The following is a 24,394-nucleotide window of genomic DNA, read 5'->3' on the forward strand; positions in this document are numbered from 1 at the left end:
ACATACTTTAAAAGATTATTATCAATTTTAGCCCCACACATATAGTACTTGCAATGTCGTCTTTGTACTTGTCTTTTATCTCCCTCAACTGTTTAATAGAAAAATCTTCAAAATGCAAAGAGAAATTACAATCAGAGTTGGTGGATAAACAAATCATATTGTTTAAGGACCAGTGGACTGTCTACTTGCAACACAGGTCATGTCAAGGTCATCAGTCGAGTCCAAATCAGTGGTCAGTATATCTAAAATTCATTAATGGATTATCTTGAGAGGTGGGGATGGACTGCATGCCACCTGGGTCACTCTCATCCCCAACCCAACTGTCCTGGCCATATATCAATATCTAGATGAGATATTGAAACATGGTTTCATACATAGACTTCTGCTCTGCTGGGACAAACAAATGTATCAGAACTTTAATGTCAATAAGGTCACGTGATCTGTCAAGTGAAGCTGGTGGTGATGAGGCACTACACGCCTCTGGATGTACAAAAAAGTACAAGTTCTGTCAAAATTGGCTGCGGGAGCATGGATTAATAAGGAACGGTTCTTCAAGACATGGTCAATTTAAAATTTGTTTTACTACTTTCCATGTAAGCAATGAATTAATTATTTGATATATACCCATAAAAAAATCCCTGGTATTAGTGAAAGTGTGTTTTCAACTCTGTGTGTGTGTGTGTGTGTGTGTGTGTGTGTGTGTGTGTGTGTGTGTGTGTGTGTGTGTGTGTGTGTGTGTGTGTGTGTGTGTGTGTGTGTGTGAGACATTTGTGCTAAAATGTCAGTCAGATATTTACAATTCTGTCACAATATGAATCAGTTTAAACCACAATATAATGTTGCATAAAGTACTTACATCAATAAATTCAGCATCAGCATGTGCTCCTTAAAATAGAATATACTCTGTCAACATTAGTCTTCCAATCACAGTTCCACGTTGTTTAGACAGTATGTAGGGCACGATCACCACCCTGTGGACAGCGAGGTGTACTAGATTGATAAGAAAATAAGCAAATTTGGATCACAGTAATACATATGGAAAAAAAGAGTAAAATCTTGTAACAACAACAACAAAAAAAATTACAAATAGCATTCACTGCAGCTACTATTCATTGTGTATAGGTGGTTATATGAAAAAAATATAGCAATATGAAAAAAAAAGTTTGTTTTTTTTTTGCTTGGTGTTTGGTTCCATTGCATTATTTATTTATTTATTTACTTATTTACTTATTGCCTTTTTAATCGTTCAAAATCTCTCTTCAGAAGAGAGCTGATATTTACAGACATACAGTCCATCCAGAAAGGATGCACTTCACTTTTTCCACATTTTATGTTACACCCTTTTCCCAAAATGGAGTAAATTCATTTTTTCCCCTCAAAATTCTACTCACAACACCCCCATAATGACAACATGAAAAAAAAAAGTTTTTGTAAAACTTTTATTTAAAAATAAAAAACAAAGAAATCACATGTATACATATTGTAAGTATGCACACCATTTGCTCAATACTTTGTTGATACAGCCTCAAGTCTTCTTAAATACACTCAACAAAAATATAAACGCAACACTTTTGGTTTTGCTCCCATTTTGTATGAGATGAACTCAAAGATCTAAAACTTTTTCCACATACACAATATCACCATTTCCCTCAAATATTGTTCACAAACCAGTCTAAATCTGTGATAGTGAGCACTTCTCCTTTGCTGAGATAATCCATCCCACCTCACAGGTGTGCCATATCAAGATGCTGATTAGACACCATGATTAGTGCACAGGTGTGCCTTAGACTGCCCACAATAAAAGGCCACTCTGAAAGGTGCAGTTTTGTTTTATTGGGGGGGGATACCAGTCAGTATCTGGTGTGACCACCATTTGCCTCATGCAGTGTAACACATCTCCTTCGCATAGAGTTGATCAGGTTGTCAATTGTGGCCTGTGGAATGTTGGTCCACTCTTCTTCAATGGCTGTGCGAAGTTGCTGGATATTGGCAGGAACTGGTACACGCTGTCGTATACGCCGGTCCAGAGCATCCCAAACATGCTCAATGGGTGACATGTCCGGTGAGTATGCCGGCCATGCAAGAACTGGGACATTTTCAGCTTCCAAGAATTGTGTACAGATCCTTGCAACATGGGGCCGTGCATTATCCTGCTGCAACATGAGGTGATGTTCTTGGATGTATGGCACAACAATGGGCCTCAGGATCTCATCACGGTATCTCTGTGCATTCAAAATGCCATCAATAAAATGCACCTGTGTTCTTCATCCATAACAGACGCCTGTCCATACCATAACCCCACCGCCACCATGGGCCACTCGATCCACAACATTGACATCAGAAAACCACTCACCCACATGACGCCACACATGCTGTATGCCATCTGCCCTGAACAGTGTGAACTGGGATTCATCCATGAAGAGAACACCTCTCCAATGTGCCAAACGCCAGCGAATGTGAGCATTTGCCCACTCAAGTCTGTTACGACGACGAACTGGAGTCAGGTCGAGACCCCGATGAGGACGACGAGCATGCAGATGAGCTTCCCAGAGACGGTTTCTGACAGTTTGTGCAGAAATTCTTTGGTTATGCAAACCGATTGTTTCAGCAGCTGTCCGAGTGGCTGGTCTCAGACGATCTTGGAGGTGAACATGCTGGATGTGGAGGTCCTGGGCTGGTGTGGTTACACATGGTCTGCGGTTGTGAGGCTGGTTGGATGTACTGCCAAATTCTCTGAAACGCCTTTGGAGACGGCTTATGGTAGAGAAATGAACATTCAATACACGAGCAACAGCTCTGGTTGACATTCCTGCTGTCAGCATGCCAATTGCACGCTCCCTCAAATCTTGCGACATCTGTGGCATTGTGCTGTGTGATAAAACTGCATCTTTCAGAGTGGCCTTTTATTGTGGGCAGTCTAAGGCACACCTGTGCACTAATCATGGTGTCTAATCAGCATCTTGATATGGCATACCTGTGAGGTGGGATGGCTTCTCTCAGCAAAGGAGAAGTGCTCACTATCACAGATTTAGACTGGTTTGTGAACAATATTTGAGGGAAATGGTGATATTGTGTATGTAGAAAAAGTTTAGATCTTTGAGTTCATCTCATACAAAATGGGAGCAAAACCAAATGTGTTGCGTTTATATTTTTGTTGAGTGTATGATGCCACAAGCTTGGTGCGCCTATCTTTGGGCAGTTTTGCCCATTCCTCTTTGCAGCGACTCTCAAGCTCCATCAAGGTTGGATGGGGAGTGTTGGTGTACAGCCATTTTCAGATCTCTCCAGAGATGTTCAATCGGATTCAGATCTGGGCTCTGGCTGGGCCACTTGAGGACATTCACAGAGTTGTCCTGAAGCCACTCCTTTCATATCTTGGCTGTGTGTTTAGGGTCATTTTCCTGCTGAAAGATGAACCGTCGCCCCAGTCTGAGGTCAAGAGCGCTCTGGAGCAGGTTTTTAACCAGGGTGTCTCTATACATTGCTGCATTCATCTTTCCCTCAATCCTGATTAGTATCCCAGTGCCTGCTGGTGAAAAACATCCCCACAGCATGATGCTTCACTGTCGGGATGGTGCCTGGTTTCCTTCAAATATGAGACCTGGCATTCACGCCAAAGAGTTCAATCTTTGTCTCATCAGATCAGAGAATTTTATTTCTCATGGTCTGAGAGTCCTTCAGGTGCCTTTTGGCAAACTTCAGGTGGGCTGCCACGTGTCTTTTATTAAGGAGTGGTGTCCATCTGGCCACTACAGTACAGTGCAGTACAATACAGCCATAATTGGTGGATTGCTGCAGAGATGGTTGTCCTTCTGGAAGGTTCTCCTCTCTCCAATGCTAGAACTCTGACAGAGTGACCATTGGGTTCTTGGTCATCTCCCTGACTAAGGCCCTTCTCCCCTGACTGCTAAGTTTAGATGGGCGGCCAGTTCTAGGAAGAGTCCTGGTGGGTCCAAACTTCTTCCGTTTGTGGATAATGGAGGCCATGTGCTCATTTGGATCTTCAACGCTGCAGAAATGTTTCTGTACCCTTTCCCAGATTTGTGCCTGGAGACAATCCTGTCTTGGAGGTCTACAGACAATTCCTTTGACGTCATGCTTGGTTTGTGCTCTGACATGCACTGTCAACTGTGGTACCTTATATTTAGACAGGTGTGTGTCTTTCCAAATCATGTCCAGTCAACTGAATTTACCCCAGATGAACTCCAATTAAGCTGTAACATCTCAAGTATGATTAGTGGAAACAGAATGCACCTGATTTCAATTTTGAGGTTCATGGCGAAGGCTGGGAATACTTTTGTACATGTGATTTCTTCTTGGTGTTTTTGTGGTTTTATTTTTATTTTTAACAAATTTGCAAAAATCTAAAAAAACAAACAACAAAAAAACTTTTTTTTCACATTGTCGTTATGGGGTATTGTGTGTAGAATGTTGAGGGGAAAAAAAAATAAATTTCATCCATTTTGGAATAAGGGTGTAACATAACAAAATGTGGAAAAAGTGAAGTGCTGTGAATACTTTCCGGGTGCACTGTACTTGATAATCACGTAATGATTAATCACAGAATTGCAGAGCTGCCCATCAGTGTCAGATTTCATCATCAACTAAACAATCTATAAATAATTTGAGGTTCACGATGAAGTCCATTACCACTTAATTACGAGATACGTTGCTGTTTGTTTATTTAATTAGATCTCCCACAAACCAGGATGCGAACTTCAATTTTAATCAGGTTCAGTCAGATTAGTTGATATCGGTCAGAATCATAATGCAACTAAAACGGTTTAATTCAATAGCAGTAAATGTCAGCACAAAAAAAGGAATAATGATTGATCCTCAAAATATTTGTTTTATGTCCTATAACACACTGCTGCCTGGGATCCTTCAACAGGTACTCATACTTTATTATATACACAGAAAAAAGTGACAAAACAATAATGTATAAAAAGTGGGTAACCAAATTTGTCCACTGAATTTGCCTATCATTAAAATTCATAGATAGATAGATAGATAGATATGCTGCATGGATTGTATTATTGCTTCATGACCAGAAGGTTGTGAGTTTAAAGCCAAACAGAGGCTTTATTTTCCCGTAGTATTCCTATAAGCAAAGCCCAAACTGTTGCAGTTTTAAGTCGTGTTTAATTATGTTCTCTCTAGTTTTATACATGTACACTTTAATACGTCATAAAGTAACGCAGTCTGTCATAAAGTTAACAATGTGGACAAAGTAATATTTAATATTTTAAAAGTAACGAAGGTTTAATTCAGAACAAACTAGAAAAATATGAAATCTAAATAGGTCATTTTAACATGATGTGTGTTGAATTAACACCAATAATTTTGCTGTGTTTTGCGCACTTGCTAAAATTCTGACATTTTAATCTTACACACACATCCACTTCTGCTGGAGTTAAAGATCTCCGTGTGATTTATATTATGTGGTGATTTTTTTTTCGTGTTTTGAATTTTTAATAAGAAATTTTCATTTATTTATGTATTTTTAGAGCACAAATGTGAGTTCTATAAAGTTGATCATCCTTCTATAAATTTCATATCTTTTTTGCGGGCATTTTCTTTGTGGATTTCGTATATGTATATTGCGCTCTTCATACCTGATCCCAGAAATAAAAAAGTGCACTTTGATCGTTTGTGCTCGCCAGCCTCCGCTTTGGCCCCGCAGCAGATTATCTCCAAATGTGTGTTTCGGCTGACGTCATGTGAGAGGTGGTTCGAGGCCCCGCGTTCCGCGGCGGCTCTTATCGGAGCCCGCTGTAGCAGAGAGCTCATTACCGCAGTATTCCCCAATCCGCCGCTTAATCAAATTACATCTGCTGTTCTTCTATTGATATTCATTAAAAATACATGATTTATCACGAAGCTCTCCGCGGTGCGGCTCGCGGGGAAACGGCCACGTAGTACGCGCGAGGATTTACAGGCTCCAGATCCATTTAGAGCCTCAGATCCTACAGGAGGGATCATCCTTAACACGATAAATTACCCGGACCCAATTTAACATCAGCCTGGAATTACATCACGGACTGACGCGTGTTGTTATACCAAGAAAACAGGGGGGGAAAAATCACAGGAAAATCCTAAACTAACTGTGCCATAACAGCAACCATAATAGATACATTAAAACATCACGTGTTTAATGTGTCCTGAGTGAGTTAAAACAATTTTCAAATATTAAAAAAAAAAAAATAGAAATAAATCACAGATCAGCATATTCTATGGTTAATCTGCGATTTATCTGCAAATAAATAAATAAATAAAATAACCTAAAAAAAAATACGTTTTTTTTAATTATTGAAAGTTAATTGGCGGTATGTGTATATGAAATAAAGAAAAAATTCTCAGCTCTCTTTATTTTCTGAAAATGTGTTTGCTATTTGTAGTAGTAAATAAAATGGTAAAAAGTCTCAAGTGTTCTTCTCTAAACGTTGACATTAGAACATTATTCAACAATTAGAATAGGTCAGCATTCCAATTTCAATCATTTCAGGTGATTGTTTTTAACACAAATCATTTTAAGATAAAGTCATCAACTGAAACCTGGACGTTTTATTTTTGGAATTATTATTATTATTATTATTATTATTATTATTATTATTATTATTGTGGTTGTTGTTCATAATTTATTTTTAATTAAATTATGTTCAAAAGTGATTGTATTTTATTTCACTCACGTTCTGTTCTTTAAGATTATTTAGCTCAATTACATTTTTTTAACCAATTAATATGAATTTGAACATTAACTTGACATTCCGTCTGATCCTCTGCGGAGCCTTTCGGGGCCCCAGACTCATGTCTCATGCGCTCCGTTTGCACCGACTCTTTTCGGACGATAGGGGGAGCAAGAGTCCGTGAAAGTCACAGAGAATCACGTGTGATCGGTGTGAAAAATCTGTATCCGGTTAAAACGTCTGTGGATGAGTTTAAATCCGAAACACAACATAGACCAAAATAAATAAATGGGGAGTTAGCTTAACTCTGCTTCCTTTGAGCAGGAAAACGTTATGTTCAACATTTATTTGTAAAAAAAAAAAATGCATTTTGTAGGAATTTCCACAATGATGCTTGATGCTGATAGTCTGAATGTTTCACTGCACAGTCCTGATGATAATACTGTCGTTTTTTTACTTTTCAGCATGAGCCAAAAAAAAAAGCAAATACTCGTAACAACAAACAAAAGACTGATAACCTCAAGTAAGCATTAACATCAGCCTATCTGCGTTTGTCTTCTTGTGTTTGGCCATACATAAAACTTTACAGCTGCAGGGACAAAGAAGAATACTGTCCCGTGTGCACCTTCTTCTGTCCCATCATTCATCTTCACAACAGCCCCTTTAGTGCTAAATTAACAACGACTTAACTCCAGCAGCCATAAACATGTCTGTGCGTTCTGGCTGGATGGATGGATGAGAGGCGAGTCTGCGCGCTGCAGACCGGACTCTGTGGTCAGCCAGAAGGGATCGACCCCTGGGTGCTTTGGTAGGCTTTGAAAAAATAAAGAGGTAAAGTGTACTGGAAAATGGAGATGTTAATTTAGCGCGCACACACACACACACACACACACACACACACACACAAAGTTCAGAAATCTCTAATTTCTTATCGTACAAGACTTTAAAACCATCCGTCAAACACAAGGGAGGAGGGATTGGTGGGGTGGAACTGGGGGCTTCTCTATTTTTAAAGAAGGGATGCTTGATAATCCTGTCTGATATCCTCTAATACCACCGTCCAACACCACGGCGTGCGCGCACATCTCCTGATGTGATAATGGCATGTGCCAAATCCACCACACACCGTAATATTAATACTTTTGGGACGGAAGGTCACTGTTGGTGTTCAAGCCTAAAATTCCACTGAAAACGCCGCAAACCTGAACAGGGATTTGACGTTGTCTCCCAGAAAACATAAATAAAAAAGAAATAAATGAATGAAAACTTATGTTTCATAGTTTGGTGTGACGTATTTATTTTCTTGCAGGTGATATTTTGATATATTCAACTCTATATGTGTGCAATTCTGTCTTAATAAAAGTAAAGTCGTCACAGAACATATGGGCAGGTGCAATGGATCTTATGTTAAAGGCCATGAGGGAAACTGACATTAAATAAATTAACATAAAATTAAACCACAGGACAATTGCGGCACTAAAAGCCCTTAATTTGGCGCAGTTACGTCAGCGTGGCTGCACATTTACCTCAAATGATTCGGACTCAAAACGATTCATGTACAATGACACTATTTATATTACAGTAGTTGATCCCAGCCCTATGAATTTACAAAAAAAAAAAAAAAAAAAAACTGGTCCCCATGGCGCACAGTTCAACACTGTGCGTTTTTACGCGTGGATTTGGGAAACACATCGGCAGCAGCGACGGACCAGGAGGAGATGAAGGGATGAACTGAAGAGAGAGATGGGGGCGGGGGGGTGGGGGGGGTGGATGAGCGGACTGATTTACCCCCCACCCTCTCCCCGCCCACCTTCGGTCATTTCCATATATTGAAATGCGCCCACAGTCACTCAATTTCCTCGGAGCTGTGGTGCGTGCAGGAGAGACGCGCGTGTGACCACCGCCAGTGTGATGACATGCAGTAGTCTACACCCCCCCCCCCCCCCCAAACACCCACCAACCCCGCCACCACCACTGTACGAGAAACATAACTAAAAAGAGAATTAAAAAGTGCAAGAACTCATCATAAATGATATATATAAATATGCATTTGGCACAAAAATAAAGCGTTTTGCGCACAGTCGCCGGGCGGCCTATGTGGTTTTCTTCTCTTTTTTTTTGTCTTATTTTAAGGGGGCGGGGGTTCAAACGTGACACTTACTGACATCGGGATTACGCCCAGCGCGTCCGCGCTGCTTCCACGCGTGCTGCCTCTGATTTCTCCCTAAAAAGCAGGAGCGGCAGCACGCACACGCGCGCGCTGCGTGCTCCGCGGGTCCGAATTGTTCTGCGCGGACACCATCGGTGTCTCACCTTGACTGGGAGAGCGTGCACGGGGAAGGGGGTGTTGGAGATTGGAGGAGAAAATAAAAATATGTTCTCTGACGCCAACAAATGCAGAAGTTCGAGGTTAATGCGTGCACGTACGTGCACGAGCCTGGCACTTTAAAAAATGTTGGCAGCAAAATTGAAGCGAAGCCGAAATGTATCACAGCTGCAGGGCATTTTTGCTGCGCGACACTTTGTCATTAATAATAATGCAATCGGTTATTGCGTTTGCACTAAAGTCGGGATGATTAAAGCTTCATTTTGTTCTTTTTATCCGAATTCTTTTTGGCGTTCGGCTCATAAGCTTCTTATTAGTTGCCTCATATCAACATCAGAAAAAAAAAAAAATCACAATTGTCCCTTTTTAACTACATATTTCACAGAACGACTGTTTCCAAAACCACAACTGAACGCGCTTTTACGCACAGGATGCGTTTGTGTATTCAGACCCGACTGAGATGATTTTACATTTTTAAGAGGTGACTTTTAAGTTAAACCAATGAAAACTACAAACCACCTCAATGTGTGATTTTAAACCACAACGAACAGCTCGTTTTGAATTTCAACAAGAAAGTAAAATTCGCCCTCTGCGCGTTTTAATGCGATACTTTGATGTTATCAGTAAAAAATAATAAATAAATAAAGTTCAAACCCTTCTCCAAACTTTTTAAAACTCGTGCGTGTTTTTGTTTTATTCACTTGTATTCGAATCGTGTTGTGCAGCGCGCGTGCGCATCGTAATCAGGGGCTGCAGCGCGGCGACAATCGTGGAAGATAATTCACGCGGAATCGTGAATTCATATTTCAAATGAAAGCATGTACATGACGTGTGCACGTACATTCCTCGTCAGTTATTAATATTATTTTTAATTTTTTGGATAAATTCTCAATTCTGTGGTTGTTGTTAAATCGGTCACATTTGCCATGCGCTTATTTAAACCTGAACTTTGTCACGCGCGCACAAAAAAGCTTAACAATCCATTCCGCGCGCGTGCACACGGCTGCCGTGTCCGTGCGAGTTACAACCTGCAAAAATATTTCACTCACTGGTCATGCGTATTTTTTTTTCCTCCCCATCAAGACGATGAACCTCCTCCTCCGTCTCCTCTCTCTCCCATCACCCCCTCCTCTTCCTCCTCCTCACTTACTCCCCCCTCCCCCCCTCAGTATTAAGTGCGCGTCCTCTTCGGTCAGTGCGCGTCGCTCCGGGTCTTCCAAAACGCCACTGCAGCCGCCGCTCCTTCTCCCCGCGTGCCTTTCTCCGCTCGCGTCGCCGGTGCCGATTAACACGTCTTTAAAACGGAGCTCCTCTTCTCGCTCTTCCTCTCCTTCCGTAATCGTCCATTCTGTCTTCCCCTGCATCGTACACGCTGAGTCTCCTGCTTTGGCGCGGTGTTTCCTGCGCTGACGGAGGAGCGCGCGGAGCCTTTTAGCGCTGCGTCTTTTCCGTTTTAAGCCCCGCGTCTTATATTACCAAACCCCCTTTATTACAAGAGTATTTACAATCTCTTCCCCCTCCTCTTCTTCTTCGTCTTTCTCCTCCTTCTCCTCCTCTCCTCCACCCCCACCCTCCTCCGTATACCGCGCGCGCAGCTCGAACCTGAGGCACATCTGAAACTTATTTCACGGGGCGCTTATGGGCCCACTTTGCACTCCCACGGTCTGCGCGCACGGGGCAGCACTTTGGATTTCACGGAGACACGCACGGAGGACTTTGTACCCTGTAGTGCCCCTTCTTGTAACACGCACATACACACACAAGCACAATGGACTGTGCGCAATGCACAAGAATTTATGTAAGAAGGCGCAAAGGAAAAAAGAAAGAAGAATAATCAGCTTTCTCTCCAGTAAATTACAAAACATTAATAACAACACACGTGTGATCAAAGTTGTGGATGGTGTTTGTTCGGTCACATGTTCTTAATTGGCGTTTATATATATATATATATATATATATATATATATATATATATATATATATATATATAAATCATATTTTGTTTTTGTGTTGTGTTTTCATCAGAAGGGCTGTGTCCACAGGACATATCTGTCTGTTGGCTCAACCTGTCCGTCCTGTTCTGTGCAACCGGATAGTTTGCTGCGCTGTCTGTCGTTTCACCCCCCCCCCCCTCCCCGTTTTCCTGTCCGTAGATGCGCGCACTTCGTCCCGACATAAAAAACGCATCCGTCCAGGTGAGCGACACCATCTCTCCGCTCTTCCCAACGAACGGAACAATGTGTGACCACCAAACGAACGCGTGCAGACACACGAAGGCATGCAGTCCCCCAGCAGAGTGCGCAGCAGTGTTGTGCCCGCCCCCTCCAGTGCGCTCCTGTCCGCGGCTTCCCTTGCCCTGTTTTGCGTCCACCTCTCTCTCTCTCTCTGCATATTGCTTTCATTAAACATCTCTCCCTTTCTGTCTCTCTCGCGCGCACACTCCTCCCTCCCTTCAAGTGCCTCTTGTCCGGCCCCCCTGATCTCTCTGTCCATTGGCTTCCACCGGGTCTATTTCTCATGTCCAACCCCCCCCCTCTCTCTCTCTCTCTCTCGGTTTCTAATGACTGTCCGTTGGTGTTGTTATTGCGCGTCCCGTCCGTCCGTCCCTCCTCCCACCCACTCCCACTCCTCCTCGGGTGCTTCGGCCCTGCCCATGTTTTTGTATGTCGGGTGTCCGTCCGTTCCCTGACGTTCAAGTTCGCCGGGAACGTCACGTCCGTGCACTTGAACTTGCAGCTCAGAGGGGGTGGGGGTGACGGGAGGGGAGGGGGGGCTATTGCCATTTTTTCCATCTCTCTCCCCTCTCTCTTTCTCTCTCTCTCTCTCCATCCACCTCTCTCACTCTTTTTTCTCGGCTCTCCTTTCTCAAAAAAGCCATGACGGCGATCCCGCGATCCATCTTCGCCTCCACGCCATCTTTGTATTATTTGTAATTTATTTTTATTTTTAGTTCATTTTATTTTTTGGATGTCAAAGGCGTTGGATGAAGATATTTTTTGCCCCACCGGAGTCTCCTCTCTAACCCCGGCTCTTCCCGATGTGATCCGCGCTGAACGCCGCCGCCAGCCACCATGTCTCGCCGCAAGCAAGGCAAACCGCAGCACTTAAGCAAACGGGATTTTTCGCGTAAGTAGACATGCAAAAAATAACTTCTGGCTCCATTTCAAATCACTCAACAGGGAAAAAAAAAAAAAAAAAAAAAAAAAAAAAAAACGAAAAATAATATCAGCAAACTGGAGTTTGCGGACACCGGACGCACCGCTCGGACCCGCGGTCAAACTGGACTTGGCGGAAAAAAGTGCGAAAGCTCCGTGCGTAAAAGCCGCAGGACATCTCCGAAGCCGTAAAAAGAGAGAAAGTTTTGTGTGTTACTCGATCCTCGCCGGTGCTTCTCTATGAAAATCGGGGACATGTGCGTTTTTACGCACTCGCTGTGGCTCCCGTGCCCCCCTACCCGGTCGCTCCAGTCAGCGAAAACGCACAGAGCTCCGGTAGCAGCGCGCACCCTCTCAGCAGAGCTTCCTCCAACCTCGGAAATATCTCCGTCTGATCATCTGCGGCCAGGTTTCATCTCCTCTCTCACTCGTTCTATTTTTGGAGCATTAAAAAAAACAAACAAACAAACAACAACAACAACAAAACCCAAAAACAACAACACCGCAGCAGCAACTTGGAGGTGGATTTTGGATCAAGGGGAGAAATATTGTTTCCGACTTTTTGCAAGTGATTCCTTCTATCAGCCACTGCTGCAATAAAGCCGGTCCCATCTGATTTTCTTTCCACTTTTTAAATGCTCGTACTTCTTATGTGCACAGTGTTTGTTGATAGTTGTGGCAGGCGGTGTTTCTTGGAGAAACGCACATCTCTTTCAGATTTTAATTATCAGAAAACCGCACTTCGGCAGACTCAAGATTTATACAGTTGAGTGAAAAGAGAAATCTGATCATTATGGTGAAAATGTGTCATCAACACAGTGGAAAGTAAATCGCTGAATGGTCTTTTACGCACGGCGAGTTTTAATAAATCAAGGCATGTTTTTCGTTTTTATTGGCGCGATATTGACGCAGAAGTGTTGTCTGTGACGGGAGAGTACGCGATATGTTTTTGAAAAGTGCGGGGCGATTTTGGAAAAAAGTGAGGTTTAAAACTTCCCACTGCGCGCGAGGAGTGTGCCACATCGGCAGCGCTTGGCTTCTTTGCGTGCAGCTCCGAACAAGAAGCATGCTTGGGTATCTTTACGCAAACGCGCCCAGTTATATTTTGGATGTGTGGAGCGGGTTTGGCTGTAGTAGGTGCATGGTGAAGTGTGTGCGTGCCCCGGCTGGGTGACAGCGCACTCACCATTGCCTAGTGGCGTCGCTAGGCGGCAGACCACGATCAGAAAAACCGCCACTGAACTTGAACATGATCAGTTTCACCGCTGCACGCGGGGCGACTATTTGGCGATGTCTTTAGAATAAAATGGGGCGCGGGGGGGCGTTGCTGGAAGAAACGGGGGGGGGGGGGGGGAGCGAGGAGCGAGGACGCCTCTCTTCATCGCCTCACCCCATCTCGTCCCACATGCGTTATTTTCCTTTTGTGGCTGACATTTTACACACATGCGGACGGGAATGAACGTATTCCTACAGACGTCACCTTTCACCCCCTCACACCACACAGGGCAAAAACACGCGTTCCAATTTTTCACTCATAAATTCACAACTGTAACTACAGCAGCTTCGATTCTGGCCTTCACTCTGAGGAGGAGATTTATCACTCTTCTTTTTATAGTATTTATTTTTTTGTTATCTATTTTTTTTTTTTTTTTTTTTTACCACACAAATGATATTTCCAATGATATGCTCTCAAAATTAGGGTGAAATGAACCAGTAGAACGTGATAAGACTCACACAGCATTGTGTCTTTAAAAAAAAAAGTCAATACAAAACAATTTCTTCCTGCAATTTAATTATATTCTCAGAAATTTCCACAGCAGATTTAATTTTAGATAGCTTATTTGGCTCGAGATCCAATACTCCCAAGCTACAATGTTTCTGGTTTGTGGATTTGACAGCCTGTTAAGCGAGGACAGGGTGCAGCTTTTTTCTAATTGAGAGCACTTCCACCATTTGCACTTTTTATCTGTTATGTCAGAGTCAACAGGGAAAAAGAAACTCCTGATTTTTATATGCAAATCCAATATAGGCAGCTGTTTATTCCATTTATGTGCCAAGGAAAAAGATAAATAAAGAACCTGCAGGTTTCAATTTCACTTATCGAAACACCCTGATTCTGTGTTTTATTTATTTATAATTTGTCTTACTATAATCTGATCCCCCCACCCCACCCCTTACCTTCCCTCTTCATGCTCCATGAAATCCAACAAAATGTTTTTCAACCCCTGATATCCTCCGTCGAGTTCAGTTTTAGAGGTGAGAGGGCTTATGCAGCTTTCATGATTATTTATTTATTCATTTATTTGTTGTTGTCTTGTTTTATCATGTGATTTTTTTATTCCTTGGGGCTGCTGTTGTGTAACTGTGTTGTTGGTTGTTGTCGCTGGGGTGACCCAAAGTTAAAGCAAAGAGGAGAAGGAGCAGGGAGTTGAAGGATGAGGCAGAGGTGGAGAAGGTGGAGGCAGGGTAGTATTGGTGCAAGCTGGGAATTTATCATGTTATCTCCATGTCCCAGTTTGTACACAGATGTCGTGCAGGGTTCAAGTGATATCTCCTTGAGGCGCACAGGGGATAGTCCACATTCAAACTCTCTCCTTCTTTGGACTTGGAGCAATGTTAACTTCATCTCTCTCTCTCTCTCTCTTTCACGTGCATGCACACATGCACTGGACCCCTATCCCTTTTATCAGACAAAATCTGTACCAATCACCCAGACAGTGAAAATTAAAATCTATTTTTTGATTCTCAGTGGTGTTAAGTTCATTAAAATGTGAAATTGGCGGCTGAGTAAAGAAGGTCAACATGCATTATGTGGCTACCAGAGAGTCAGACTCTTCACCTAACACTAACAGATTAAAAAAAAAAAGAGGGCAGTGAGGTATGAGCCGCTGTTTCTGTTGTGTAATTTAATTTTTCATGCTGTGTGTTCAGCGCCCTGCAGGACAGTGAGAGTCTCTGACAAAAGGTGTCTCTAAGAGTATTGAGGAGTTAATCTGACCTCCGAGGAAACGAGCGGGTGAATCCGCTCTCGGTGCCACCCGCCTTTCTCCGGCACGTATGTTGGACATGTTTCTGACAGTTTTTCTCCTGCGCTGATTACAGGGACAAAACCTACAAAAACACAGTCAGGCCAGTCAAACTCATCCACATATTATGCCTTTCAAGAATGCTGTGTTTGTGTGATCCGTCATTTTCTTCTCGTCCCCTTTCATTGGCAATAAAATTGTTATCTTTGAGGAAACTGATTTGAGCTTTGCAGTTATTCAGGATATTATTTGCTGCTGTTTATTTCCTTGATGTGTGATCAAAGTCAACATTTCCTGCTTTAAGTCTATTTCTATTATGACAAGGCACATTTTCTCACCCCCTTATTGTCTGTACCACATGTCAGACTTTCCTTTTGGTTTGTCATTTTAATGCTGATCCTGCAGTGAAAAGGATACATTTTGTGTTTTTGTATCTTTACGTTGCGCTCGTGCTTCGCTCGTCATCATTTCCCACAGATAGTTGAATTGATAGTTTCAAATGTGAGGACTCGAACATCCAAATGTGATTGTTGCTTTCTTCCCTCACCCTCTTGTTCTCTTTCTTCCTCTGATTGTTCCCCCTTCTGTCTCGCCAGCAGCCGAGCCTGTCTCCGCAGCCGTCATCTCGTCGGAGGAGCTGTCGGAGCGCTGCTCGGAGCATTTGGAAGAGAGCGGCAACCTCAACGGGCATCACCCGGGCTCGACCGTGGGCCGCCTGGCCAGATTGGGTCACGACGCTCACCCCTCGCTGGAGCAGGATCTCCTGACCTGCGGTCAGTGCCAAGCCACCTTCCCCCTGGCAGACATCCTGCTCTTTATTGAGCACAAGAGGAAGCGATGCCACGGGCCGCCCTGCCTGGCTGCTACCGTGGGCCGGGGCCTGGACAAGCCTCCCTCTCCCTCGCCCGCTCTCGCCCTCACTCCTTCATCTGCCCTGGCCTCTCTGCGCAGTCGGAGGCCCGTGGAAGTGGGCGTCCAGGCCACGCTGGCAGAGGACGACGATGACCGGCTCTCATCACCGCGGAGGATTTGCCCAAAGCAAGAGCCCGTCCCAGGTAACACGCATGACCTCACCACGCATCCTTTAACACAACCTTCACTGTAGACACAAAGTCAACTTTCTTGTGGACATGTGATGTGCATACATCTGTGGTGTGCTTGTTTTTCACATCTCTGACAAAGGGATACTTCTGCATGCGAGTCGTCGCAACGTGTGAGGGCCGCCGTAGACCAGAGTCGAGCCTATGTTGCATTCAGATGCTCCACCTAAAACTCGCAGGGTGTGCGTTTGTCTGAGCTCGAGGCACGGGGGACACAAATGTGCCAATCGCTGTTAAGACAGGCCGTCTGATTGGCTGAGGTGTGTGTGTGTGTGTGGGGGGAGGTGAGTCTGGGTTTTATCAGACAATCAGAGGGACGTCACAGGTGGGGAGGAAACCCGAGAGAATACGTCTCTGTTCTCTTTTACAGCTGACACCAAAAGCACACACACTGATTTGATTTATGATGCAGTCTGTGTGTGAATAATCTTCTGTTTTTACCCACTAGTGTTTTTATCGCAGCAGGAGGGGAGTTAGATTGAACAGTACAGTCTGTGTGTGTGTCTGTGTGTGATCCTGCCTCCAATGATCTGCTCCAGGCGCACGTTACTGGAGGGATGATCATCTGAGCACCACTTTGCAGAAAAAAAAACAGAACCAAATTGAAACTTTTTCTGCTTAACTTGTGTTCTACTGGTTCACGTTATGTCCCGCCATCCAGTCTGACCAGACGATTACATCCTGCTACAACCATCATGCTTTATATTTACAGATAAACAAGTTTGGGGTTTGGAGACAGACAGATGCTCCTCTCCAAAGAGAGCTTGGATGTATGGCAAGCATTAGACAAAAAAAAAAAAAAAACAGGGGTTAGCCTTATGTCATAGTGTATGTGTTACTGTGCTGTTTTTGGGTTCACACTTAATACGTTTTTAAGGACCCTCAGTGAGCTATTATAACTCACTGAAAAAGTCTTGGACATGACCCCTTTAAATGAGTAAAGAGGTCATTTTATGCTATCTTTAAGCCTGGTTCATGCTTCTGTGTCAAACACGACTGCAGATGTTCCCGCCGAAGCTCGTGTGCACTTCTCTAAAAATGTCAGCTGTTGTTGTTAACAGAATACCACAAACATGTAGATCACATGAGAGACACGAGAAGAGGAGGTACTCAAAGTACAAAAACTCAAAGAGGCTTCTGATTTTGGGGATGAAGACTGTTTATTGTTGATTTGAAAATTGTTATATGCATGTGGAAATCAACTGACAAAAAAGTAGCACAAGCATGTGTCCTTTAGGTGAAGGCTACATGTACATGATGATTTTTGAAAACAGGGATTTTCGCCTTTGTTTTAAAAAGAAAATGCAAAATGTTGTCAAGTGCTGTCAAGAGCATGCCAAAGCAACAGGTGGCGATATAACCCTAACTGCACATAGGAACCGTGGAAAATAGTGTTCAAGCTCACTCTGTTGAGGCCAGTAACTGTGTGAATGTATAAGAATGCAAACAGTCTTGATCACAACTGGAGCAGCAGTGTTTTAGCTATCCTCCGCCACTGCACAAAAAATTGTATCATGCCAGCAATGGACACAGCTCATAGAGATAAAGGTCTGATGTCACGAGACAAAAGCTCTGTTTTCCTTGTCTACATACAAACACTGAAACTGCGTTGCTGAAAATCTTCACTCTGGAAGGATTTTGACTAAAGATCCATTTTCAGTGACCTAAAACACACTTTGCCTGTGGACAAAAGACATACTAAAGGCTACATTTCTCAAAAACATCCTTGTAAATGATCTTAAATAATCATTATTTGGAGTCTTTGCTTGCATTTAAATTTGATCACAACCCCCCCCCCCCCACCTCCCTCCCAACACCACCACCACCCCAACAATCCAGGTGGCTACACCCCTGAAAGTGTGCATGTTACTCTGTGCGTTTTCCCAGTTTGGCTGCGGTGCTGGTGTCTCTCAAGTCTGTGCCAGAAGGACATCGTGACCCCACTGGCCATTGTGTGCACATATGTGTGTGGGGAACCAGTGTGTGATCTGAGATCATGGGGGCGGCGTCAGAAGGACTGTTTTGATGACGTGACTTTTCAGCGCGAGCAGTTAGTGGGGATCGTCTGCGCACGCTGTGTGTTCTTGAACAGTGTGCGTGTCTCTCTAATGTGGCCCCAGCAGATGTGTCCTGCTCTCGGTGTGGTTTCCCGTCTGCTGCCACATCGTACCCGACTAAATGCTGCCCAGCTTTCTGTCACTGTCTCTTTCGTTTGCATTCTCATGCGCTTTCGATTTCCGTTCCCCCCCCCCACGAGCGATTCTGTCTCTCCTGATTTTACCTCCAAACCAAATTTCTCAGGCACATTTTTCTCTCACTTTATCTCTCCTTCTCCCCTCCCTTCCATCTTCTTTCCCATTGCAGTAATCAAATGAGAGGCAGGCGGGAAGGGAAAAGCCTCTTTTAGGTTTGCTCATAGAGGGAAAGTTGTTTATTTAAAGCGTCTTAGCACCACTAATTATTTGTTGCAGAGCCATTTTTTTCCTTGTGCATTTTAATTAGCAGTAGTTTTTAGTGGCGGGCTGCCTGTACTAAATTAGCCGTTACAGGGAGCGAGAGAGAGAATAGGGGGTGAAGATGAAATAGAGCAGAGGAAACATGCAAGAGAAACCCACATTTATCACTTTGCTTATTGAACGCAGCTCAAGAATCTTAAATGTTGCAGTTTGTTGCCTTTTATTGTGTGTGTGTGTGTGTGTGTGTGTGTGTGTGTGTGTGTGTGTGTGTGTGTGTGTGTGTGTGTGTGTGTGTGAGAGAGAGAGAGAGAGAAAATGGAGGGATGAACTCAACAGACAATCTGACATGCACATGCGTCCTCAAAGGAAAATTCATGTCTGTATTTTCTGTGAATTCATGCATTTGCAAACTTGCCAGCTCAAGTTTGTGTTTTTTTCAGTTTGAGCAATAAAAGTGTCACATTCATGTCAATACACAACAGCAGATTATGTGTGGAATTCTACAAACATTAATGTGATTGCCAAAAAGTGACGTTGCACGAAAAGCAGTGCAACGTGCAACGTCATGTCAGTGCTGGTGCCTATCACAGCAGTGATGGCAGGGTACACCCTGGATGGTCAATTTTAAAGTTTTCAGTTCACCTAACATGCATGTCTTTGGATGTGGGAGGAAGCCAGAGCACCCAGAGGGAACCCACGCAAACACGGGAAGAACATTCAAACTCCACACAGTAAAGGCCTCAGGTGATAATCGAGCCCACAACCTTCTTGCAATGAGGCAACAGTGCTAACCACTAAGCCACCATGCTGCCCTACTTGTTTGTTTTTTGCTTAAACCAAACAGAGATTGGATTATGGTTATGTTTAGGGTTAGAATAACAATCAAAACTAGAGCATAGACAAACCTTCACCAACACTAGTTTCCAATTCTATAAATTTTTACCTTGGAAAAAAAAATTAAAGGTCAAAGTCCTGTTAGAAGTGACTTTTCATGAGGTAAATTAGATGTGACCAAATGTCAGGAGTATGTATTTAGTTCATGCACTTGAATCAAAGTTTTTTGTGGTGTTGTCAGCTTTTTGTTTTTTCAGCTTTTCGGTTTCTGAATTCTTTTTCAGATAATTTTCACAGAACATTGGTTATCTCTGCTATGCACAATTTGTCATTGCTTTTTGGAACTTTTTTTTTTTAACTGATATCTGGAAGATAGACAAACAGGCATAAAATTGGAACCTCCATCCAACTTTGGTGGTGTAGGTAAATCCATAACAGAAAAATGAGAGTGATTGAGGCACTTTTGATTGAGATACAATGTAAAATGTAGATCAAATGGGCTTTTCAATATTATTTTAAAATGTCCACAAAATCCACAATCCAGATCAGATCCAGATTAAACTTTGTGAGGCGATAACAAGTGGCAATCTTCACCTCACTTTCAAATACAAGAGTGATTGGAGTATGTTTGATTTAGATACAATGTAAAACATTCATTACATGGGGTTTTCAATGTTAAATTTAAATGGCCACAAAATCTGTAATCTGTAATAATCAAACTTTGCAAGGCGATAAAGGATACCATCTTATATAACACTGTCAAATATGAAAGAAATTCATTCTTTTTTGCCAGTTATAAATTTTTGAAAAATTGTTCAGTGTTAAAGGATAGGGATTTTTCTAATTTTCCAAGCATTTTCCTGACTTTGACATTGAAAATTGAATTAGTTCTTGCCTATCACAATGTGAATCCTCTGTGACAATTTTACAATGGTATATGAAAAACTGTGAGTTACAGGCTGTTCACAGACAGGCAAAGAAACAGGAGGGAATCACAAACAAACAAATGGGCGAAAATATAACCTCTGTCCAATTTCGTTGGGAGAGGTAACAAGCACAATTTCGAATGATCAGATTTTTCTTTTCTCTTGGATGATCTGCATCTGATGTTGACATTGATAGCCGTACCTCCTCCTAGTGGAGCAACACATGGGACATGTACAAATTCAGATGAAAATACATACAAATGTATGTAAATATTTGTGCATTGCGTTATCAGTCACTGTATGATGATTTTTTTTTTTTTTTTTTTTAGAATAGGCTGCTCATAAGAAAAGCAGATGTAAATGTGCACAGTCAGGTTTAGGTGCCCTGACGCTTGCACGACTTTGATCCGCGTACTTGCACGCACATCGTCATGATGATCCCACCCGCTGTGTTCCCTGCTGGATGCCATGCTTTGTTCCACTGGCTGCCACGCATTGTGTGCTGGATGCTGTGTATATAAAATAATTATTTTGTAGCAGATTAATTATTTTCTGTCCGAGTTGGCTGTTGAAAACAGCTCTAATCACTTCTGGAATCACAGTTGCTGTTTTTCCCGTGTGCTTAATGAGGTGGAGAACATATTTGGAGCCATCTAAAAAGGTAATTATTTGTCATGTTTATATTGTAATAGCTTGGTAAAACAGTTGCATGTTTATTCCTTCTTATGAGTAGCTGTAAAAGTATGTTTACGATAGATTTAACATTTCATCATAATCGTTCAGACAAGCTGCGCTGATGCAAAAATCACTTGCACTCACACGCAGTGTTTTTGACTTGTTTGCGTAATTTTCACATGAAGTTCATGTAATTAATGCGTGATGGAAATTTTGAATATTTAAAAAAAAAATTTGTGCACTTGCATGAAGCTGCGCACAGTTTACGAGTGTCAGACGAGTTTACTCTAGTGCACGGCAGAGTGCGTGCAAGTGCGCAGATGCTAATGTTAGCAATTAGCGTCTCGTTATTTTCAAAGCTCACTGATTGCAGTGTTTTAGAGTGGAAGCCAAATATTGACTGTTTGGTGATTGCAAAACTAGATGGACAACACTGACCCATGGTCAGAGGTTTGATGTCTTTGGTTTGCCAACATTTCACTGCCTATTTGGAGGCAAATAAAACTTTCTCTGGCTTACGGTCAGGGCTTGAAATAAAACTTGACTTTTAATTTAATATTTATACAGCTGCCAGTCAAAACTAATTAGCTATAATTCATAAAACAATAAAATAGTAACTTACATTAAATCTAAATTGAATCAGTATTGAATCCCAACCAGAGGAAATTGTGTCAAAACAACTTTGACCAATTTACCAATCTACCAATCGATTGCTATTTATCGGAATATTGGACATAAAACATTATGTGCACTCTGTCTATGGGAAAGCTCATAGTCTTGTATTTTGTTTTCATAATGAACATTTTCCTTGATTGCGAGTAGAAAATGATCAAAATTGAAGATGCATTTGAATTCTGAGGTTGTTTGCAGGGTTTTGGCAGGAATCTCTTTATTGTGTGTTATTTGCAAGTGGGCACGATAGCCAAAATGATTATTTTTAAAATCCAAGCCTGTTTGTGTCTCTGCGGTAACCATTTCAGCACATGCACACACCCTCACCAGCTAAACTGGGTTATTAGAGCGATTTACATCATAATACAGGCGTCTGGTCGCTTCAATAGCGTTATGTGTGGGAACGTCTTGGTAGGAACAGCTGTACCCTCAGACTGGAGAAAACAGGGCTGCGGCGTTATATATCTTATCTTATGTGCATGTCAAGATCAGCAGTATAACAACCAGGCGTCATTACATGTTTACTCGTTTACGGAAAAAGAAATCATCCTCCATCTGCCTTCTGCACAAGCTACTGTTTGAATTTTAGAAATGACATGGGAATTTGCTTCTTCTTCTTTAATTAATGCTTTTTGGACTTTGTGTCCTGTGCCATCGAGCACCCCTCACCTCACATACTTATTGAATTCATGCAACACATTCATTGTGAGACCTGATGATTAACGCACAAAGTTCCTTTTATCCAAATTGATCCCAAACTGTTATGGTGAAATAAATTCGAAAAAATACAAAAAACAAAACAAAACAGTTCAAGCTTTTTAGCTATTATTACAGTTGTCTGCAGCTTTCCTTCAGATACAAAGGAAATGCGAGAGGAATGCATGTGTTTCTTTTTTGTACATGCTGTCTTGTTTTGTCTCTGCACATTTTTTTCTTTTGCAGTAAATTAGGCCTTGACTTCTTCACCAAAGAATCAAAACCACCAACATTCAGTTTTGTATTCACAAAAAGCTGCATCCTTCTGTTTGTTTTCAGCCTTTAAGTCTGTATCTTCATTTAATATTACTGTTACACCAGTGACTAAGCTGCAGACTCACAATTTAACATCACTGCTCCCGCATAGACATCTAAATGTGGAAAAATATGGTTAGAACCTCCTGATTTATGGTTCACATTTCAAAATCTTTAAAGGTGGTATTTTGCAGAAGAAAATGATATCAAACAACACACATTTACTAATAATACATTAATATGTGCAATTTTTTTTGTGCTTCGGTGTCAGGAAGCTATTGCCTTTATCTTTGTACATTTTTGTGTGTGCATTATATTCTGTTACAGTATAGTGTGGTATTTGATGTGTTTATGTGTGAGTGTGCATTGTGTCGTACCTTCACAGTAAAATGTGTGTCTGCTTATATGGTCAGAGTGCTACAGAGCTCATGTGGCTGTTGCGAGGCTCAGAGGAACACAAAGCGTCAGACTTGTGCCTGGAACGCTGTTATTTACATATCAAACAGCTCCGGCCGAGGAGAGCCGGGACATTACCTGTGTGTGTGTGTGTGTGTGTGTGTGTGTGTGTGTGTGTGTGTGTGTGTGTGTGTGTGTGTGTGTGTGTGCACATGTAAACGCAGGCAAAATGCCGATCAGCAATGCAGAAGGCAACATTCTCGCCCACAAACTCCCATGTGATTTATTCTCTCTGTCTCTCTCTCACCCATTTATTCTATTAATCCCTGTCTGAGATGAAAATTCTGATTATAATCCCCGAGGCGCCGGCCATTCTCAAACTGTAATGTTCCAGGGGGTTGCACTTGTGCGTGCATGTATGTGTACTTTTTTTTTACGAAAATTGAAAAATATCTGAAACTGAACAGTGAAATGAAAGGTGTGTGTGGAATGACTTCAAAAGCAACTGTAATTTCTGTAGTATGTTAATAGAGTTTAATAACCAAGACTGATATTGGGATCAAAAGATTAATTTTTGCTCGAAGTAGAAAATTATTAGTAATAAATTAGTAATAAATCATTAATAATACATGTATCCTTGAGCTGAAATTTATGCACGAATGGTGAAAAAAAACTTTTACCTCTTATTGCCTTCATTAACTGTGAGAACAGACTTTATGTGCATCTGTTTGTGTAAAAAAATACAACCCAATTATGGTGGTATTTTGATTTGTTTGTGAAATCATCCATCCAGTGAAAAATAAATTTAATTTTGCCTTAAATTTCTGCTTTCATCTTATTCAATATCGCTTTTTTTTCCTCAACAATGCAAAGTTTACAAAAATGGAAAATTCTTCAAAATTCTCGATGATCAGCTTCAAACATTTTGAAGCATTTTCACATTGTTTGTCCCCTTGTACCTCTTCTTTTATCATGTAAGATGTAATGTTATTCGAGAATTCCAGAAAAACAATTTCTTTGAATGTTACAAGGAATAAATACATAAAATAAATACTTGTTCTGTATTAAAGTAAAAATTAACCCTAAATCTGTCCACAAAAATTCAACAAACACCATCATAGAAATTACAGC

General features: G+C 41.9%; 1 protein-coding gene and 1 long non-coding RNA gene across 4 annotated transcripts in view; one reads left to right on the top strand and one right to left on the bottom strand.

The window, feature by feature from the left end:
* Window positions 1-9,071: 9,071 nt before the first annotated feature.
* Window positions 9,072-15,254, bottom strand: LOC117523442. Its single transcript, XR_004564505.1, has 3 exons — window positions 15,245-15,254; window positions 12,163-12,168; window positions 9,072-10,083 (listed from the first exon to the last, which is right to left on the bottom strand). It is a non-coding gene; the product is annotated as an uncharacterized LOC117523442 (long non-coding RNA).
* The window catches only part of bcl11aa (BAF chromatin remodeling complex subunit BCL11A a), a 118,944-nt gene continuing 106,339 nt past the window's right edge, over window positions 11,790-24,394 (top strand). For 2 of the 3 annotated variants that reach the window (XM_034184979.1, XM_034184977.1), the window contains exons 1-2: window positions 11,790-12,138; window positions 15,790-16,248. In XM_034184979.1, the coding sequence (XP_034040870.1) occupies window positions 12,084-12,138; window positions 15,790-16,248 (514 nt within the window). In that variant the 5' untranslated portion in view covers window positions 11,790-12,083. The remainder of the gene's footprint in view (window positions 12,139-15,789; window positions 16,249-24,394) is intronic. The other variant, XM_034184978.1, reaches the window with a different exon arrangement.

Source organism: Thalassophryne amazonica, chromosome 13, assembly GCF_902500255.1.
Source record: "Thalassophryne amazonica chromosome 13, fThaAma1.1, whole genome shotgun sequence".
Taxonomy (NCBI): domain Eukaryota; kingdom Metazoa; phylum Chordata; class Actinopteri; order Batrachoidiformes; family Batrachoididae; genus Thalassophryne; species Thalassophryne amazonica.